Here is a 20245-nt window from a genome sequence, read left to right as displayed (position 1 = left end):
CACAAAGGAGGGTCCATAAAGGCATGGTTGAGTAAGTTTGGTGTGGGAAAACTTCATTGGTCGCACAGAGCCCCGATGTCAAATTTGAGTCCTGATCTGAAACACCTTTGGGATGAACTAGAACGTAGACTGGCCAGGCCTTGTCCATCCTCAGTGTCCAAACTCCCAATTGCTTGTCTGTATGAAAGGGCAAAAAGTCCCACAGACACCCTCCAAAATATTGTAGAAAAGCATCCCAGAAGAGGGAAACTGTTATAGATGCAAATGGGGCCAACTCTACATTACTTCTGGGCTTAGAATGGGATGTAGCTGTAATGTGCAGGTGTCCCAATGCTCTTGTCCATATACTGAATACAGACCAATGTTCTACAGCCAGATTGGTCATGAAGGCTTAATTTTTAGCCTCTGTGTGCAATTCCCTTTGATTGAACAGCAATAATATTATGGCTCATCAGATACCAAAACAAACTCCACCAAGGCGATAAGGGGTTGACTGAATTTGGTCCAGCATTGCAGTATTCATTTCACATCCCTTTTTTCTAGAAGAACAACGCACCTGTACCAAGAGATCTTTAGAGAATGTATTGAAGTAGTAAGAGGCATGCTCCTCCGGATTGCTTTGTCTTGTGCTCCTTGGCCCTGTAATGGTCCCATTGTTATCAAATCCTAAGAAATATATGGAAAGTAATGTCAGATCACTCCCAGGTATTACACCAAGTGCCAAATGTATGGAATCACCGGTAACTCACCAGAGGTGTGGTCCGCAAAGAGACAGCATAAGAGATAGCACAAGAATAGTCATCAGAGGGCTCATATCATCCTAAACGTTCTAATACAATGTGCTTCTCAATTGTATGACCAATGAGAGGGGTGACATCCCAAAAACTTCAAGGCAATCAATTTACTACTAACATTTCAGATGCATCTTATCTTATAGCTCTGCGCTTGGCTGTTCCTCTGTTATTACTCCTACAAATGTATGAATAACTAGACAATGGGGTGAGTGTTAGGACACCCTATGATGCGTAGAATGCAAAGTCTAGCAATGATTGGACAACATAAAAAAGTGTGTACGAAGGGACAGACACCAACCTGTAGATTCAGCTGTGAAATGATTTCTACATTTCTAGGAGGAAGAACAGAGGAATGGTAGAAGAGAAACCTTGGGATTAGTAAGACGGTTGTTTCCTTTCAGATAATGTTTGACCCTGAATGCAGTTTGTTAAAAAACAACAAACCACGCTATACTCATCTTCCCCAGGTCCAGAGCCGAGTCTCTGCCACAGTGTCTGGCTTTGATTGCGGTGCGGATGTCACGTTAACAGCGTGGCAGCCAATCAGTGAGCTCAGCGGCTCTGAAGGGGGTGTTTTATCTACACTGAGCTCACTGGTTGGCTGCTGCGCTGTTGACATGACGTCAGTGCCACAGTCAATGCCAGACACCAGGAGCAGTGGTGGAGACTCGCTGGTGGACCTGGGGAAGGAGAGTACAGAACCGTTTTTTTAAATTTTTTTAACAAACAGAGGCCGGGGCCAAACATTATCTGAAAGGGAACAATCCCTTTAAATCACATGAAATACAAATATTTGCTATAAAGATGTTAATAGTGGAAACTGATCTTTCTAAGAGTTCTAACAATGTTAAGCTGATCTCAGAGGTTACGTGTTTAGTGGATCCTACAACAAGTACTTATACTTTTCCATATCACAAAAAAAATTTACAGGATGCACCATTTGTGTTCTATTCTTTTGCTTCCATTAGAAACAAGCAGCAGAAAATGTAGTTTGTCTGAGACGGATTGGGCAGTAGATATTCCATGGTGGTCGACAATCATCTCTCCCAACTTCCTGATACTAAGGAAAGGGCCGCTCAGCCGAGTGCTCATCTTCTCTCCATGAGAGCCACTGCCAGACCCTTCCCTCCCCTGATACCATCTGCTGGGGGATAGTCGGGAGAACCCCATACACATAAGACTGTCAGCAGATCCAGCCCATATCGTCCAACGTTAGTCTGTGGGGGCCTTTAGAGTCGATGACTATAACCGTTCTGAACTCAATATTTTTACTGCAGACAATTGCCACTTATTCTCTTTCATTAGCCTAGCTGCTTATCTTGTAATGTTTCCAGGGTACGATCCCGTATGTTTTAATCGCTTTGTACAATCAGCCTCTTACTACCGAATTGAGAAGCTTAATTGAGTTAAGGAGATAATCCTTTCATCGGAGATAAGTGACTAATAAATTTATGGTCTAACACAGGTACCAAAATCAGATGCAAAACTAAGGTGATAAAACAAGTGTTACTGCGGCTTCTGTCCATGGTAATGGGAAGTCCATGAGCTCACCTAGCAGCCAGGCATAGAGCCTTCGATTCAACGACATATCTCTCCGTAACACCACCCGCAGAGCCGCAGACAGAATGCGAATCATATCCGGACGGGTCGCCTGGGCAAAAATAAGGGACAAGACAAGCAGTCACAAGTAGGATCACCGACATGTCTAATGATAAATGCTTAAAAAGACTTAAAAAGATGTCGCACATAGTATGAGGTTTTCATTGCGTAGCGATCCACACATGACATCCAGAAAGCCTACTAATCAGAAGAGTAAGGGATGCCGCAGGTCGGAGGTCTATTGCCTGTGCACTACCAGCATGACCACCGCACCACGGTTCTGCAAATCTTTTCAATACTATATTTTATAGATAGAATCAAATCGCAGTAATTCTAAGGCTCTGTTCACACTGATGTTTTTGCCATTTCGTCTGGATCCCTGGTAATATTTAACAGTGACAATACCATAGTCGGCATCTCTAGAAGCAGCACAGCAGATTGATGGCACACAAAGACCACATGGTCCATCTTATCTTATTTCTTTACCTTTTGATATAATAATAATAATTCCAGCTGTGTGTAAATTCACTTACTGATGATTTTCTAGACAGATTTGCTGGAAGCTGGTTCCAACCATCTATTACTCTTTTGGTAAAATGGCATTTCCTGATAATGTTTCAGAAAATATTTTTTCTGGTCAAAAACCTGCCATCAAAAAATACTAAAATAAAGAAGCCAGCTGAGTTGGAATATGAAAGCTGCACACGATCGAGGGCCACTGATCGTCTGCAGCAGTCACGTGACGGCCCCTCTGGAGGTTGATTTTCTGAATCAGTAGCAAATATTAAGCAGCATTGCAGGAGAGTATAGGGTTTCTTTTTCTCACTCCACGCTCGATTCATTAACAATAACTTTTAAAGTAGGTGAAGAACCCCTATAAGATGCTGATGATTTCACAAGGGTGACACTTGAAGGGTGATTCTGCATGTTTATTCAATGGGGAGTGGGAAGTGAACCTGAACAAACAACTTTTGCAATAGTTTCTCTCTCACTAAAGCAGAAGCATGGGACATGTTGTGTGTCAGTGTCTGCCAGTCTTTACCACTCCGTGGCTTGTATTTTGTAAGGAGCCATGCCATGCATACTAACTCTTATCATAAAAATACAATAGATGCAATTTTATTAATGTCTTTCAAACTGTGAAATGCCCCCGGCCCAAACTGCTTGTGAGACACAACTGGGGTCCACATTTTACAGAAGTGATCAGAAATTCGACAGGTTTTTCTTGGGCTGCAGCAATTACCTCCCAACTATAAGCCAGTAAATGGCTGCTGTGGTCATATGTCCATCGTGATGGAGCAAGAAGTGCAGGGAAACCATTAAGGTGATCCATATGGTGAGAATTCTGCATTTTATTATTTTATATGGTGCCAATTGGGTTTAGAAATGTTAAAAAGTTTGGCAAGGATTAAAAAACCCTGCGTCATATCTAGACATAGGTTGTGTGTGATAATGTGATCAAACGCATTAACTTCAACAGTGCTCAAAGGCAATTCCAGACACAACCTATGGACAAGTATGGTGCTGTTTGTACAAGGAAGGAGCCATGTTTCTAATTCTGCACAAACCATTTAAAGAGGTTGTCTGGTATTCAGATACTAGTCTGCAGTCACTGTATGACTGCAGGCCTGTGAATCCTCACACTGAGCACTGAAAACTGAGGGGATTCTCCCATGCCATGACTAGTGTCACTAAATGCATGTACATCTAGCGAGGCCGGACACGTTTAGTCGAAATGTGGCCAGAAGTATGTGAATCTTGTACTTGTGGTCACATGACCATCCCCCGGCGCCAGCACCAGAGTGCGCGAGCTGTGAGGATTCACAAGTCTGCAGTTACAAAGTGACGGCAGACACCCCTATAAAGGTTTAGAATGGAAATGATGACTGTGGTAATAGAATAGTACAACGCAGTGAGATTATTAGCACCCGGTAACTTACACATTGTGCTTGGTTTGCCCGCAATAGGAAGTACTGTAAAGAATCTGTCACAGAAATTGGCTTCAAGGCTTTAATCTAAACCAGGGAGACATGGTCTAACCTTTACATGAGAAAATTGCTCCTCAGCAACATATGGGGTAAGAAGATTAATAAGATCTTGGGGACAGTAAGGAGGAGAAACACTATGAAGACGAGCAGGGTAGTTCTAGCTATAACAATTCTTCATTATATGAGTCAATAAGAAGGAAATCCAGCCATTATGGGAACAGATTCTTCTTCTTGGCGACAGGAGATCTCCTACAGTCCTTCAGTTGTAGTTGGTAGCAATACAGTATAGTAACGCGCTTCTCACACTCCTCAGGATCAGGATTAGAAAAATAATTGATTAGGAAGCATAGAACGTTCCCCATTTACCACATTGCTGAATGAGGTGTACACTGATATTCGCTCCAATACCTGACTCATGTGGAAGGGGAAGCAGAAGAGGATAAGGTCCAATGTGCTCCTCTGGACCAACACGCTGGAGTCCTGCACCGAGGTGCTCACTGCCTCCACCTGCAAAACAGGTCACATCAGGAGGGTTACAACACATACAGACCGTAGAAAGCAACCAGCGCACATTTCATGGGGTTTCCTAGTAAGAAACAATTACCAGGTCCCCGGCACATGGCGTAAGCCTCTCTCCTGATTCATGCAGATTTAAACTGGCCGTACACGAGATAGGTGTCTGCCAAACCAAACGTCATCTCTCCGTATCCCCCATACATCTCTCCAATGACACCGGTCAGTGAGAGTCGGGAGATCCCTATACAAAGCAGATGGTCAGGTGGTCCTGTCGACTTTCATTTCATGTGTGGGAGTCCCCTTACACTCAGATATGGGCGACCATACGCTCTCTACCCAGTTATCTCTCCCAAATCCACCATACACATCGGCCGTGCATGCATGTGTTTTTAATGGGCTGAAAGGAAAAAGAAGCCCCAAAACTCCTCTGCCTGATTCTTATATCTCTTAACAGATAAGTTAGATTTTAACCCCTTAGTGACCATCAATACAACTTTTTACTAACCTGAGATATAAGAGACTAGCATCCCCCGACGGTTGAAATTGCAGCAGCTGTCAGCGGCACACTATAGCTGATACAATTTATTAAAATTTTTGATTTTACAAATAAACTCAAAACATATCGACCTACATTTACCATTATCATAAAACACAATGTGTCACGAAAAAAACAAACTCAGAATTTCTAGGATATGTTGAAGCGTTCCAGAGTTATTGCCACATAAAGTGACACGACAGATTTGAAAAATTTGGCCTGGTCACTAAGGAATTAATATGATGTGTATGGGGGGCCTTAAAGGGAAGCGGTCACCAACTTTCGCCATGAAATCTTAGAGCAGCATAATGTAGAAACAAGGACCCTGATTCCAGCGATGTGTCACTTACTGGGTTGCTTGTTGTAGTTTTGATAAAAATCACAATTTTAGGAGATTATCAGGAGAGGACTAGTAAACCCGCTGACATGTAGTTCTCCATATTCATGATCCCTCCCCCTTCATTGAGTGGCAGCTTTCTGCCTATGCACAGTGCACACAGAAGGCTGCCAATCAGTGGTGTGGCTGGGGTTATACAGAGCTCAGCATTCAGACAGCTGCTGTGTCTACAGCAGAACAAATAGTAATTTTGACAAAACTGCAGCAAGCAGCCCAGTAAGTGATACATTGCTGGAATTAGTGTGTCTGTCTGCACATCATGATGCGCTCAGACACATTCCCTTTAAGACCAAACAAAAGATAAAACTATATACTGCATCTTAACCTGTTCTTGTCAATACATTTCAGGAAAGGATTGCTAGAGCAAAAGACGACAACCAGAACTGAACAATTCAGCTCTGTAAGCCAAAAGGTTCTCCCATGTGCGGAGCTCTTCCAGGTCTGACCAAGAAGCTCTGGTCAGTGATGAATGGAGAAGACTAGGAATCAATGTATAGGGTCATGTGACAGTGATGAGCACGGATGGCACAGGATGAAAAGCTCATTAATATACATGGAGAACAGAAAGCTTCCCATCCGCAGCGTTACACACCACCAGCACTGCAATAAATGACCCACACCTAGTCATTTCAGAGATAATTGAAAAAATATATAATCCTGACATTGTGATGAATTACACAAGAATGGTAATGATGCTTAAAATTAAATGGTTTTCTGTGTGCAACATATAGAGAGGGACATGCATACATAGAATTAGAGAAAAATACATCTGCAATCTGAAATAATTAAAAAAGAGAAACGTACATGTTGAAGAATACAGCTTCAGCAAGCCTGACTATACTATGGTACATAAAGTACGTCCATCCATAACCATTACATGCAAAAGACAGGTTAGGGTGGTAACTGTGCCACCATAGCGCCAGTCCTTACCATCAATTCAATGTCACTTCCAATTATGTAAAGCTGGTCTTCCATCGAAAGTTTCCTGTTCAAGTGGGAAAGGACATAGGTGATGCCAGGCAGGCGTACTGCAGGGCTGGTGAGAAGACTGCCCCACAGGGCACTATAGAACGCAGACTGCTCCACTGCGGATGCCACCTTCTCCAGAAGGGTGTTTGTTCTAGAAGACGGACATCATTTCAGAAGAATAAGGATATCAGTAAAAAATTATTCCAGCATGAAACAAATAAGGTTAAAGATACAGCAGTACTTTAAGCCCAGCATATATTTGATTTAAAGGGAATCTGACAGTCAATCCCTGATCAGCATTAATCAGAGTCTGGCTCTGTCGTTACATGAAGGTATGATTTTCTCTGAAATGTTTCAGAGAAAAAAAACATTTAAAAGCCGACTGGACCATGTGACTTCAGTGACTAGTCCAAGAGGATGGTCCCTGGTGGATTCTTCATGCCTCGCTCCACTAGTCTGACTGGTGTCTATTAACACACACTGTAGAAGAGCCAGGTAGGAGAGGTTAAAGTCCTAGCTCTGTAGGAAATGATTGTATGCACCTGCCTAGCTTTTTTTTTCTACTATGAGCAGGGCCTATGTTCACTAGGTGTGTCAGTGTGCTGCTGGTGAGTGACCAGCCAAAATGTGAGCAATAGCGGAGATAGCGATGCGCTGGGATCTCTCTCTGAATGGAGACTGCATTGGTCAGCTAGGAAAGTTAAGCAGTCTGTTTGTGGGAGCTGCAGGACCATACTTCTTCTGTGTGTAAAGTTTGCTTTGGGAGAAAGTACTGTAATCTGTTCGGGTGAGCCCACACTGACATATACAGTACAGACCAAAAGTTTGGACACACCTTCTCATTTAGAGATTTTACTGTATTTTCATTACCATGAAAATTGTACATTCACACTGAAGGCATCAAAACTATGAATTAACACATGTGGAATTATATACTTAACCAAAAAGTGTGAAACAACTGAAAATATGTCTTATATTCTAGGTTCTTCAATGTAGCCACCTTTTGCTTTGATGACTGCTTTGCACACTCTTGGCATTCTCTTGATGAGCTTCAAGAGGTAGTCACCGGAAATGGTTTTCACTTCACAGGTGTGCCCTGTCAGGTTTAATAAGTGGGATTTCTTGCCTTATAAATGGGGTTGGGATCATCAGTTGTGTTGTGCAGAAGTCAGGTGGATACACAGCTGATAGTCCTACTCAATAGACTGTTAGAATTTGTATTATGGCAAGAAAAGGCAGCTAAGTAAAGAAAAACGAGTGGCCATCGTTACTTTAAGAAATGAAGGTCAGCCAGTCCCCAAGAGCAGTTGCAAAAACCATCAAGCGCTACAAAGAAACTGGCTCACATGAGGACCGCCCCAGGAAAGGAAGACCAAGAGTCACCTCTGCTTCTGAGGATAAGTTTATCTGAGTCACCAGCCTCAGAAATCGCAGGTTAACAGCAGCTCAGATTAGAGACCAGGTCAATGCCACACAGAGTTCTAGCAGCAGACACATCTCTACAACATCTGTTAAGAGGAGACTTTGTGCAGCAGGCCTTCATGGTAAAATAGCTGCTAGGAAACCACTGCTAAGGACAGGCAACAAGCAGAAGAGACTTGTTTGGGTTAAAGAATACAAGGAATGGACATTAGACCAGTGGAAATCTGTGCTTTGGTCTGATGAGTCCAAATTTGAGATCTTTGGTTCCAACCACCGTGTCTTTGTGCGACGCAGAAAAGGTGAACAGATGGACTCTACATGCCTGGTTCCCACCGTGAAGCATGGAGGAGGAGGTGTGATTATGTGGGGGAGCTTTGCTGGTGACACTGTTGGGGATTTATTCTAAATTGAAGGCATACTGAACCAGCATGGCTACCACAGCATCTTGCAGCGGCATGCTATTCCATCCGGTTTGCATTTAGTTGGACCATCATAAATTTTTCAACAGGACAATGACCCCAAACACACCTCCAGGCTGTGTAAGGGCTATGTGACCAAGAAGGAGAGTGATGGGGTGCTACGCCAGATGACCTGGCCTCCACAGTCACCAGACCTGAACCCAATCAAGATGGTTTGGGGTGAGCCAGACCGCAGACTGAAGGCGAAAGGGCCAACAAGTGCTAAGCATCTCTGGGAACTCCTTCAAGATTGTTGGAAGACCATTTCCGGTGACTACCTCTTGAAGCTCATCAAGAGAATGCCAAGAGTGTGCAAAGCAGTCATCAAAGCAAAAGGTGGCTACTTTGAAGAACCTAGAATATAAGACATATTTTCAGTTGTTTCACACTTTTTTGTTAAGTATATAATTCCACATGTGTTAATTCATAGTTTTGATGCCTTCAGTGTGAATGTACAATTTTCAAAGTCATGAAAATACAGAAAAATCTTTGAATGAGAAGGTGTGTCCAAACTTTTGGTCTGTACTGTATGTGCCCTGCTAAAATGAACCGTTTAGTTGCGGTTATACCTTCGTGCCAAGAAGAGGCTGTTTTTGGTTTTGAATGCCTTGGAGTTTTATTAAAGCAATTAAACTGCACCTGTTTGGACCTAACCACATTGCCTCTGTGACCGCTACCTAATGCCCATCTGTGAGTGAATCTCTACAAGACACACATAAGGAGAGCGGTCACTAAAGGGGAAAAGATACTGAGGACAAGCCCCTTGGACCAGTTACCAGAGTTACCCAACTAGTTAGTCCTCAACCAGCTTTTAAATGTATGGCTGAAAAGCCGCAGTAATCAGCGTAAATCACACGTGCAATAAATGGTGGTGCCGTCCTCTAATTCATGCTGCCCTTAGTTAGGACAGCATGACATCGAGATGTCATATTTTCTACCTTGTACCACAACTATGTTGGGAAATAGTTACGCTGTGGACTTCTATAAAAATCTCTGCACAGAATTTGGAATCTTATAAATGGTAAAATCCTTACTTTTCATGAGGTTCTGGGAAGGAATTTTGCTGAAGCACAATATGGCCTCTATAATAAAAGACATAACAGAGTCTAATGGTGCTTACCGGTCGTAATACTCGGAGCCCTCCTCCAGGCCCGGAAGAATACCAGTGAGAAGTCCTTGCAGGCCGGGTTTTAAGGTCTTGCCCAGAGGCAGGTAATAGATCTCATATAGGCTAAGTAATGCTGGCTTCACAGACATGGCAGCATTTGTAAGTAAAGGAAAAAGGCCAGCACTAAAGAAAGGCAGACAATATAATGGAATATAAAATAATCTAAATGATGCAATTTAACCTATAAATGCAATATTTCACATTTTACTACAGGGATGTCAAACTCAAAACACACAGAGGTCACAAAATGAAAAATTTGGACAAAGCGGCGGGCCAACCAGTATACAGTACAATGGGCCCCGCATAGTCCTCCGCCCCGAATAACGGGCCCCGCATAGTCCTCCGCCCCGAATAACGGGCCCCGCATAGTCCTCCGCACCGTATAACGGGCCACGCACAGTCCTCCGCACTGTATAACGGGCCACGCACAGTCCTCCGCACCGTATAACGGGCCACGCACAGTCCTCCACACCGTATAATGGGCCACGCACAGTCCTCCACACCGTATAATGGGCCACGCACAGTCCTCCACACCGTATAATGGGCCACGCACAGTCCTCCACACCGTATAATGGGCCACGCACAGTCCTCCACACCGTATAATGGGCCCCGCATAGTCCTCCACACCGCATAATGGGCCCCGCATAGTCCTCCACACCGAATAATGGGCCCCACATAGTCCTCCACACCGTATAATGGGCCCCACATAGTCCTCCACACCGTATAATGGGCCAAGCATAGTCCTCCATACAGTATAATGGCCCCGCATAGTCTTTCATACGGTATAATGTACCTCACAGTCCTCCATACAGAATAAGAGGCCCCACATAGTCCTCCATACAGAATAAGAGGCCAATTACAAACAGGCAAGATTTCTGGCTCTCACAGACCTGTAACTTCTTTAAGAGGCTCCCCTGTCCTCAACTCATTACCTTTAGTACTGGCACCTGTTTGAACTGGTTATCAGTATAAAAGAAACCTGTCCACAACCTCAAACAGTCACACTCAAAAACTCCACTATGGTGAAGACCAAAGAGCTGTCGAAGGACACCAGAAACAAAATTGTAGCCCTGCACCAAGGTGGGAAGACTGAATCTGCAATAGGCAAGCAGCTTGGTGTGAAGAAATCAACTGTGGCAGCAATAATTAGAAAATGGAAGACATACAAGACCACTGATAATATCCCTCGATCTGGGGCTCCACATAAGATCTCACTCCGTGGGGTCAAAATGATCTCAAGAACAGTGAGCAAAAATCCCAGAACCAGAGGGAGGGACCTAGTGAATGACCTGCAGAGAGCGGAGACCAACGTTACACAGGATATCATCAGTAACACACTACGCCGCAGGGACTCAGATCCTGTAGTGCCAGATGTGTCCCCCTGCTTAAGCCAGTACATGTCTGGGCATGTCTGAAGTTTGCTAGAGAACATTCGGATGATCCAGAAGAGTATTGGGAGAATGTCATATGGTCAGATGAAACCAAAGTAGAACTGTTTGGTAGAAACACAACTCGTCATGTTTGGAGGAGAAAGAATGCAGAGTTGCATCCAAAGAACACCATACCTACTGTGAAGCATGGTGGTGGCAACATCATGCTTTGGGGCAGTTTCTCTGCCAAGGGACCAGGAAGACTGATCCGTGTACATGAAAGAATAAATGGGGCCATGTATCGTGAAATTTTGAGTGCAAACCTCCTTCCATCAGCAAGGGCATTGAAGATGAAACGTGGCTGGGTCTTTCAGCATGACAATGATCCCAAGCACACTGCCAGGGCAACGAAAGAGTGGCTTCATAAGAAGCATTTCAAGGTCCTGGAGTGGCCTAGCCAGTCTCCAGATCTAAACCCTATAGAAAACCTTTGGAGGGAGTTGAAAGTCCGTGTTGCCCAGCGACAGCCCCAAAACATCACTGCTCTAGAGGAGATCTGCATGAAGGAATGGACCAACATACAAGCAACAGTGTGTGCCAACCTTGTGAAGACTTACAGAAAACGTTTGACCTCTATCATTGCCAACAAAGGATATATAACAAAGTATTGAGATGAACTTTTGTAACTGACCAAATACTTATTTTCCACCAAAATTTGAAAAAAAATTCTTTCCAAATCAGACAATGTGATTTTCAGGATTTGTTTTCTCATTTTGTCTCTCATAGTTGAGGCAAGAGTTTAACGTGCATGTTCTACAATGTCATGTAGTTTAAAGCCACACAATAGGTAGCACCCAATTACCTGTACAGAAAAAGGTCTTTTGCCAGGCGCTTTGGTCCAATGATTTTGAAAATGATTTCGTAGGTTTCTAGAGCCTTCCTGTGGACGCCCCCTGGCAATGCTGGGTGGAGACATTGTGCCAGTCTTTTTCCTATAGTTAACTTCTTAGGGACAACTTGATACTTTGCATTATTTTGTAATACCTGTCAACAGAAAACAACGGTCATGTTACTTGCATCACAGCGTTTTACAAGACAGACATTACCTCACATCCCATCAGTTAGGTCAGGAGTGAAATATTCACCCATAATTGCCATCTAGGTGCAATACTACCAGCTTCTTCAGGAGACAGCCTGCAGCTACAGATGCATCATATACTAAGAACACGCACTTATATACTTATTTATGGAACATTCCGCTATCTTGGAAACATCTATAGTTCTCTAAATCTGTAGTTTTGTTCTACAGGTCCATATAAGTCTGCATACGCCTGTTAAAATGGCAGGTTTTTGTCATATTAAAAAAAAAAAAAATAAAAAATCACACCGAGAAGAATCATTTCAGAACTTTTTCCACCTTTAATGTCACCTATAATCTGTACAATTCAATTGATAAACGGAAATAAATTTGAGGGAGAAAATAAAAATAAATCTAAACTAATGTGGTTGCATCAGTGTGAACACGCTCTTATAATTGGGCATGTGGTGGTGTTCAGAATAAGCCAATCTTATTTAAACTCATGCTCAATGAGTTGTCCAGCCTTAAAGTGACAGAAGTCTTGTAGCCTGTGTGTGACAGCAGACTTGTTAATCCTCACATGGCGAGCACTGTGAGGATTCTCTGGTGCTGGCATCAGGATCGGAGAGCATGTGAAAGTAAGTATGTGATTAGCATACATGGGGTCACGTGCAAGGCCACACTCAATAAAAGTATGTATTGAGCACTGCCAGACAAGTCTACTCAGAATGTGGCTGGAAGTATTCAAATCACATACTTGCAGTCACGTGACCGTCTGCTCCTGGCACAGTAGACTCCTCACAGCATGCAGTGTGCGCAGTGAGAAGATTCAAAGTCTGCAGTCACAGAGTGACTGCAGACTTGTAGCCAAATGCTGGACAACCCCTTTAAATAATTGTCAGTACATAGCTGCAATCGTTTACAGTTATTCGGATTAACCCCATATAAAGTGTGACTGCTCTAGTATGTTCGTCCGTAAACCGCTTACAACACAGCAAAGGGATATTATTGTTGAAAGTTATCAGTCAGAAGAACAAAAACATTTCCAATGCATCAGATATACCATGGACATACATCAAGAAGTGGCTTAAGTTTGCCACAACAGTGACATTACCTACAACTGGACATCACTCAAAAATTTATGAAAACACAAGAAGTAAATTGGTCCATGAGGCTGCCAAGAGGCCTACAGCAACATTAAAGGAGCTGCAAGAATTTCTGGCAAGTACTGGTTGTGTACTGCATGTGACAACAATCTCTCACATTCTTCATATGCCTTTCATGTAGGGGTAGGGTGGCAAGAAGGAAACATTTTCTTACAGTCATATCCGGATCTTCAACAGGTAATCATGTCTAAGGTTCCCCCATCAAGGACTCTCCGGTGTGCTCGTCATCAGGGCCGCAGTCCGGTACAAAACGGTAGCCGGAATCATGTTAGAAGACATGGGTCTCCGCTACTTTTTTCACCGGCGTATGTCTTAGGGCGTGATTTCCTGGATAGCATCTTGCCTCGCTCAACCGGGATGCGCGGATGCCAGGACACCATAAGGTAATGGTGCGGCTGCTGCTCGCACCCGTCCGACGGAACAGGCCACCTTGGACCAACCACGGCGCTTCCTGGTCCCTGCCACCGGCAGCAGCAGAGACTGTGCCCTGTTGGAAACCGACCGGCCCAGGTCTGGGAATAATCTTCTCTTCTTTCTTCTGCAGCCATTTTAACAAGGTTCCCCCTCAAGGACAGGAAACTGAGGGGGTGGAGAGGCGCCGCCCTTTTATTCTGCAGGTTTCCTGTCCTGGAAGGGCGGATCCCCTCTCTCGTTGTGGTGCCGTCATGGGTGATAGGAAAACCATCCAAGCTCAGCTATGTTATGCAAAACCTATATGAAATCTGCCAAAAGCATGTAAGGGAAACAATTTATTGTCTAAGGAGACCAAGGGTAATCTTTTTGGCCAGAATTACAAAAGGTATGTTTGGCGCATCACCAAAAAAACACCATACCCACAGTGAAGCATGGTGAAAGCAGCATTATGCTTTGGGGCTGTTTTTTTTGGCAGCTGGAACTGAATCTTTAGTCAAGGTGGGGAGAATTATGAGCGATTCTAAATATCAGTCAAATTCTGCACCCAAAACCTTCAGGCATCTGCTAAAAAGCTGAAGATGAATTTCACCTATCAGCACAACTAAGTATGCCTCCAAATCATCAAAAGGATGGCTTCACCAAAAGAAGATGAAAGTTTTGGAATGACCCAGCCAGAGCCTAGGCCTGAATTCAATTGAGAATCTGTGGGATGAAACAGTTGTATGAGGTACACTCGCAATCTGGAGCGCAGCAATGCCGACTCCTACCCAAAATGACCGAATGGTGTCATAAATTCAAAGGGTACTTCAACAAAGTATTAGTTTAAGGGTGTGCATATTTATGCAACCACATAATTTTATTCCTATATTTTTGCTTTTCCACCTGAAAAGATTTCAGATTATATTTTTATTGAATTATACAGAGTATGGGTGGGAAAAAAATTCTGAAATTCTTCATATGTATTTTTTTATACGGCAAAACATGGTATTTTAACAGAGTGCAGATTTTTTATATTCACTTTATATATTTTTTTTAAATACAATCCATAACAGATCCTAGTTCTAACTAACAGTGGGGACAGTCCGTGGTGCTCATATCCATGACCTAACAGAGAGCACACTGGGCTGACTCCTAGGCTCCAATATACAGTAGGGAAGCGCGTACTGTATACAGCACATTAGATCCTACAGCGCTCGCTGCCATACTGGTTACTGGACCAGTATGTATAGTTATGAGCAGCTCGCAGTACACACTGAGACCAGTCCATGCTTTTTATCAAACGGTTTAAGAAAAATGATTATTTTGCACACTCCATAATAAATATGATGAATAACTGGTAATACAACTTCACAATTACAGAAGCAGTACAATAAAAATGAATACTACTTATAAAGCAGTGGGATTTGCTATAAGCTGGAAGACCAGCCCAATCGACCCTATTGTGGTTGTCAAATGACTCGGGAGTGCCTACCAGCCAGCCTACCTGGAGGCTCCTGCTTGTTACCTGCCGTGTCTGCCAGTCCGTCTACCCGGACCACCCGTCAGCCTGCCTGCAGTGCTCATCTGCTGTACAGGTCAGTACCTGCCTTCTGACCCGTGGGAGTCACCTGCTCTCATACAAGGTCGGTCCCAGAGTAGCACCTGGTCCCTCTGCTCGGTCCTTCCCTGGTCACGGAGTCGATTGAGCCGCCATACGACCTTGGTCAGTCCAAGTTGATACCTAGTTACGCCCCTCTGGTCCCTCCTTGCACCGCAGCACAGAGGTTCCACCAGCCGTAACGTAGAGAGGCAAAACTATAAACAAACTGATCAGCACATGTGTAAGGTCACAAATAAGTGTAAGGAAATGAGCAAAATCGGGGAGTACAGGTAGTGTACCGGAATGGTACAGCTGTCCAAAGCTTAGTCCAAGGTTGGTGGACAACTGGGGTGCTGCGCTGAGCCAGGAAAGCAGCGCATGTGCGATAGAGATGAGGACAGCGTGAAGGCAACCAAGATGCTCTGGATTCTGGCAGTATGAGGAGGATAGGGCACATGGATATCATGGTGAGCTCCAAGTACACAGTACACAGCAGGGGCACATTTATAAGATTATCTCAGCACAGGAACATTTTTTATTAACACATCCCATTGTGGAACTTATTAGATTGATTAAAATGAACTTTGTTTGTGGGAAAACCCCTTTAAGTGAGGCATCAATGGTTGCAAAGGTGACCTGGATACAAGGCTACAGTATTGCAGCGCTGGGGTCCTGGATTTAAATCCCACCAAGGACAACATCTGCAAGGAGTTTGTATGTTCTCCCTGTGTTTGTGTGGGTTTCCTCCGGGTTCTCCAGTTTCCTCCCACACTCCAAAGACATACTGAATAGTGATGACGATGACTATTAAGCGAATGGAATTAATGGCACTATACAAGAGAGTAAAATAAAATAGCTGAAACAATCCAACATGACATTTCACCTTTAACAGATCTATTCTAAACCTAATATTTGTAAAAAAAAAAAAAAAAAAAAAATGCATAAACTATACTTATACAGCACAATTCATTTTAGATAACTACACACAAGGTAAAGAACACAGACAATCACTATAAAACACCAAATAAACGTCCTACAGATGTCACAGACAAGACAACTACTTTTCACTCCGCGACGTGACACCAATATAAGTGACTGCACATTACATGGCACAAGCAGGAGGACCAATGCTGCCTCACAATGTGTATTATCACAGAGCATCGGGAGTAACAAAACACGTGTACTGGCAATACGACACCATGGAGACTGGAGGGGGATCATATTCAATTTACACCAAAGATAACAGGGCTGGCGGAAGAAGTGGCTGTGATCTATGTAGACAGAAGACGACCAGCACATTTACCGCCAGCTGGAAATTAATAAAGTACATTTTTATGTGACACTGTAAGCAGTGTACCAGGGGGGCTCCCTAACATACAGCGAAGTCACGAACGAGAACAACAACTAACACCAGTTCAAACACCGAAAATATTTTACTTAAATATATGGATAAACGTAAACAGAAAGAAGAGAGACATTCAAAGAAGCCCACACTCCCCCGGGAGGCCGAGACCCTTGTGCTATACAGCGTGGCGCCCTGCAACACGTTCAAACTATACTCTATCTTTGCCTACTGGCGTACCTGAATAGAACAACCGCTATTACCTGTTAATACCCTGTACCCCGGAACTATTAGATGGGTGTGTAGTATGGGCTCGCCTGCAGTACAGCTTACAACTTACACTGAATTACCTCTATTACGCAACCGAATATTCCCCTCCCCAAATATGACGACGGTGAACACTGAACAATGGTACTTTCCCAGCTACACCGAGAATAACCGAACAAATAACTAAATGCAGCGACTGCTTATCCAGAAATTACAGTGCCGGCAAAAAAAATCTTTACAAGTTAAATGAAACCACAAAATCTTAATATTCAAGTGGATTCAAGTGTTTTATTATGGATATTTTATTACAATTAGTATTTTGTCATGTCACCCTTACATTTTATCACCATCTGCAGTCGTTTAGGCATGGACTCAGCAAGACTGGCTAAGTATGTGGAGTCCATGTTTACCCACAGTGTCTTCAGCACCTCCTTTAGACAGTTGATGTTGCTGGGTCGTGTCTCTTGAACCTCGTTTTTCATTAAATTCCAGGCATTTTCTATGGGGTTAAGGTCAGGGGAATTACCTGGCCACTCTAAAATGTTAATGTTATGGTCACTGAGAAACTTTCTCACGGCCTTGGCTTTGTGGACAGGGGCTCCATCATGCATAAAGTAATCACACTGATGTATGACCCAAAAAGTAAGCATGTGTTCTTCCAAAACAGTAATATAATTGCTTGCTTTCATAGTTATAATCTTGGGAAGGAAGTACAAACCTGCCCTGCCCATGCTTCCACTGAATGCACCCCACACCATCACACTGTCAGGGTGTTTAACAGTCTTAACTGTATATTTTGGGTCATAACGTGACACTGTACTCGGACGACGCACAACCTTTGAGCCTCCCCTGACCAGCCTGAAAGTGCTCTCATCACTAAACATCACTTTCTTCCACTCTTCAGATGTCCAATCTTGATATTTCTTACAAAAGGCAAGCCGTTTCTTCTTCATTGCTGCTGTGAGCAGGGGCTTCTTTGCGGCACGGCAACTTGGTAGACCCAGGTCCTTCTGCAGGCGGTGACGAATTGTCCTAGTTGCGATGTTCTGGAGGAGCATAGGGTACTTATTTTTTATTTCAACGGCAGTTATAGAAGGATGTGACATCACTTCACGCTCCAGAAGCTTATCAGTCCTTGGTGAAGTCTTCTTCGGTGCGCCAGAGCCTGACTTCCACTGCAGTACCATCCCAGGAGGCAATAATGCCGCCAACCGCTTCAGTTGAAAAGATCCTAGTTACTTACCGGTAACGGGATTTTACAGAGCCCATGACAGCACCACCTGAGAGAGGGTATCCGCCCACCAAGGACAGGAACCTACTGAATAAAAAGGCGGTACCTCTCCTCCGCATCAGTTTTTTGTTTCAGAGCATGAGAGGGCCTCCGAAGACAGGTTAATACATAACCACCACCTCAACATATGTACTAAACACCTTGAAAAAAAGTGCACACCACAGTGATAAAGGGGAGGGAATTAATAGGGTGCTGTCATGGGCTCTGTAAAATCCCGTTACCGGTAAGTAACTAGGATCTTTTCCCCTTCTCCCATGACAGCACCACCTGAGAGATTTAGAGAGATTAAATACCAGAGGGAGGGATCACCGCTTGCAACACCCTTCTACCAAAGGACAGATCAGTAGAAGAGGAAAGGTCAAGACGGTAATGTTTGTAAAATGTAGCAGGGGATGACCAAGTTGCCGTCTTACATATAATGTCGATGGGCACATCCGCCTTCTCAGCCCAGGAAGCAGCTACCGCTCTGGTGGAATGGGCCTTCAGGTTCTCAGGAACCGGCAGATTGCTAGAAGAGTAGGCTAAGGTAATAGTATCCCTGACCCATCTAGCTATGGTCCCCCTTGTAACCTTAAGTCCTTTCCTAGCCCCCTGAAAGGATATAAATAAAGCGTCACTCTTTCTCCAGGCTTTTGTCACTTCCAAATACTGGACTAACACCCTCCTAACATCTAAGGTGTGAAGCTTATATTCCTCAGAATCCCTAGGATTAGGATAGAAGGAAGGGAGAGTGATTACTTGAGTCCTATGGAACTTGGAGGCTACCTTTGGAAGATAGGCCGGGTCTGGTCTTAAGATTACTCTATCCATACATACTTGAGTGAATGGATGGTTAATGGATAGTGCGTGTAAGTCACTGACTCTACGAGCTGATGTCAGGGCCACCAATAGCGCAGTCTTTAAAGTTAAGATTTTTTCTGAAACCTTCTCTAAGGGCTCGAAGGGAGGTTTGGTTAATGCTTCCAGAACTAAATTAAGGTCCCAAGGAGGCATTCTTGGAACAGGAATAGGTCTGGATCTATGACAGGCTTTAATAAATCTAATGATCCATCTATTTGCTGCCAAGTCATAATTATACAGTGCCCCCAGAGCAGATACCTGTACCTTAAGAGTACTGGTGGCTAGTCCCATGTTTAACCCCTTCTGGAGGAATTCTAGTATGGCCTCAATAGGAACCCTCCCTTTGGCAGACTGACCCGAGGTAGACAAGAACTTAGCCCAGGTTCTACCATAGATTCTAGTTGTTATCGGCTTTCTACTTGCTAGAAGGGTAGTAACAAGATCTGGAGAAAACCCCCTTTGCGTCAATAGCGACCTCTCAAAATCCAAGCCGTCAAATGCAGGCCCACTCTTTGGGGATGACAGACTGGGCCCTGCCTGAGGAGATCCGGGATGTCCGGAAGAACCCATGGATCTGCTTGGGACATTCTCTTCATCCAAGTGAACCATGGTCTCTTGGGCCAGAACGGGGCGATCAATATAACCCTCGCCCTTTCCTCTCGGATCTTCCTCAGGATAGTAGGGATCAGTACTAAAGGGGGAAAGGCATAAGCTAGAGTGAAATCCCACTGAATCTGCAGCGCGTCCACCGCAAACGCCCCCTCTTTTGGATTCAGGGAGCAAAAGGTTTCGGTCTTCCGATTGTGTCTGTTTGCAAATAGATCTATCTGGGGCTGTCCCCACCGATCCACAATCTGCTGAAAAACGGCTGGATTCAACTCCCACTCTCCTTGTTTCAAGATGTGACGACTCAAGAAATCGGCCTTTATGTTCTCTTCCCCTTTTATATGCAGTGCCGAGAGCGTAACCAGCCGACTCTCGGCAAAACTGAAGATCTGATCCGCTATTAACATCAGAGGGAGAGACCTGGTACCCCCGATGGTTGATGTAGG

At 43.9% G+C, this 20245-nt stretch overlaps 1 protein-coding gene across 7 annotated transcripts in view; it reads right to left on the bottom strand.

The window, feature by feature from the left end:
• DOP1A (DOP1 leucine zipper like protein A) overlaps positions 1 to 20245 on the bottom strand; it is a 79737-nt gene that overhangs the window by 41209 nt on the left and 18283 nt on the right. For 5 of the 7 annotated variants that reach the window (XM_073675623.1, XM_073675625.1, XM_073675627.1 and 2 more), the window contains 6 exons: positions 12079 to 12260; positions 9799 to 9969; positions 6760 to 6949; positions 4790 to 4888; positions 2346 to 2445; positions 557 to 666 (listed from right to left, as the gene is read on the bottom strand). In XM_073675623.1, the coding sequence (XP_073531724.1) occupies positions 557 to 666; positions 2346 to 2445; positions 4790 to 4888; positions 6760 to 6949; positions 9799 to 9969; positions 12079 to 12260 (852 nt within the window). The remainder of the gene's footprint in view (positions 1 to 556; positions 667 to 2345; positions 2446 to 4789; positions 4889 to 6759; positions 6950 to 9798; positions 9970 to 12078; positions 12261 to 20245) is intronic. The other 2 variants (XM_073675626.1, XM_073675628.1) reach the window with 1 other exon arrangement.

The sequence above is a fragment of the Phyllobates terribilis genome, unplaced genomic scaffold (genome assembly GCF_046119375.1).
Source record: "Phyllobates terribilis strain yellow unplaced genomic scaffold, ASM4611937v1 Scaffold_3__8_contigs__length_932513732, whole genome shotgun sequence".
Lineage (NCBI taxonomy): Eukaryota > Metazoa > Chordata > Amphibia > Anura > Dendrobatidae > Phyllobates > Phyllobates terribilis.
Note: the sequence above shows the minus strand (reverse complement) of the source record. Positions and strands in the feature narration are given on the sequence as shown.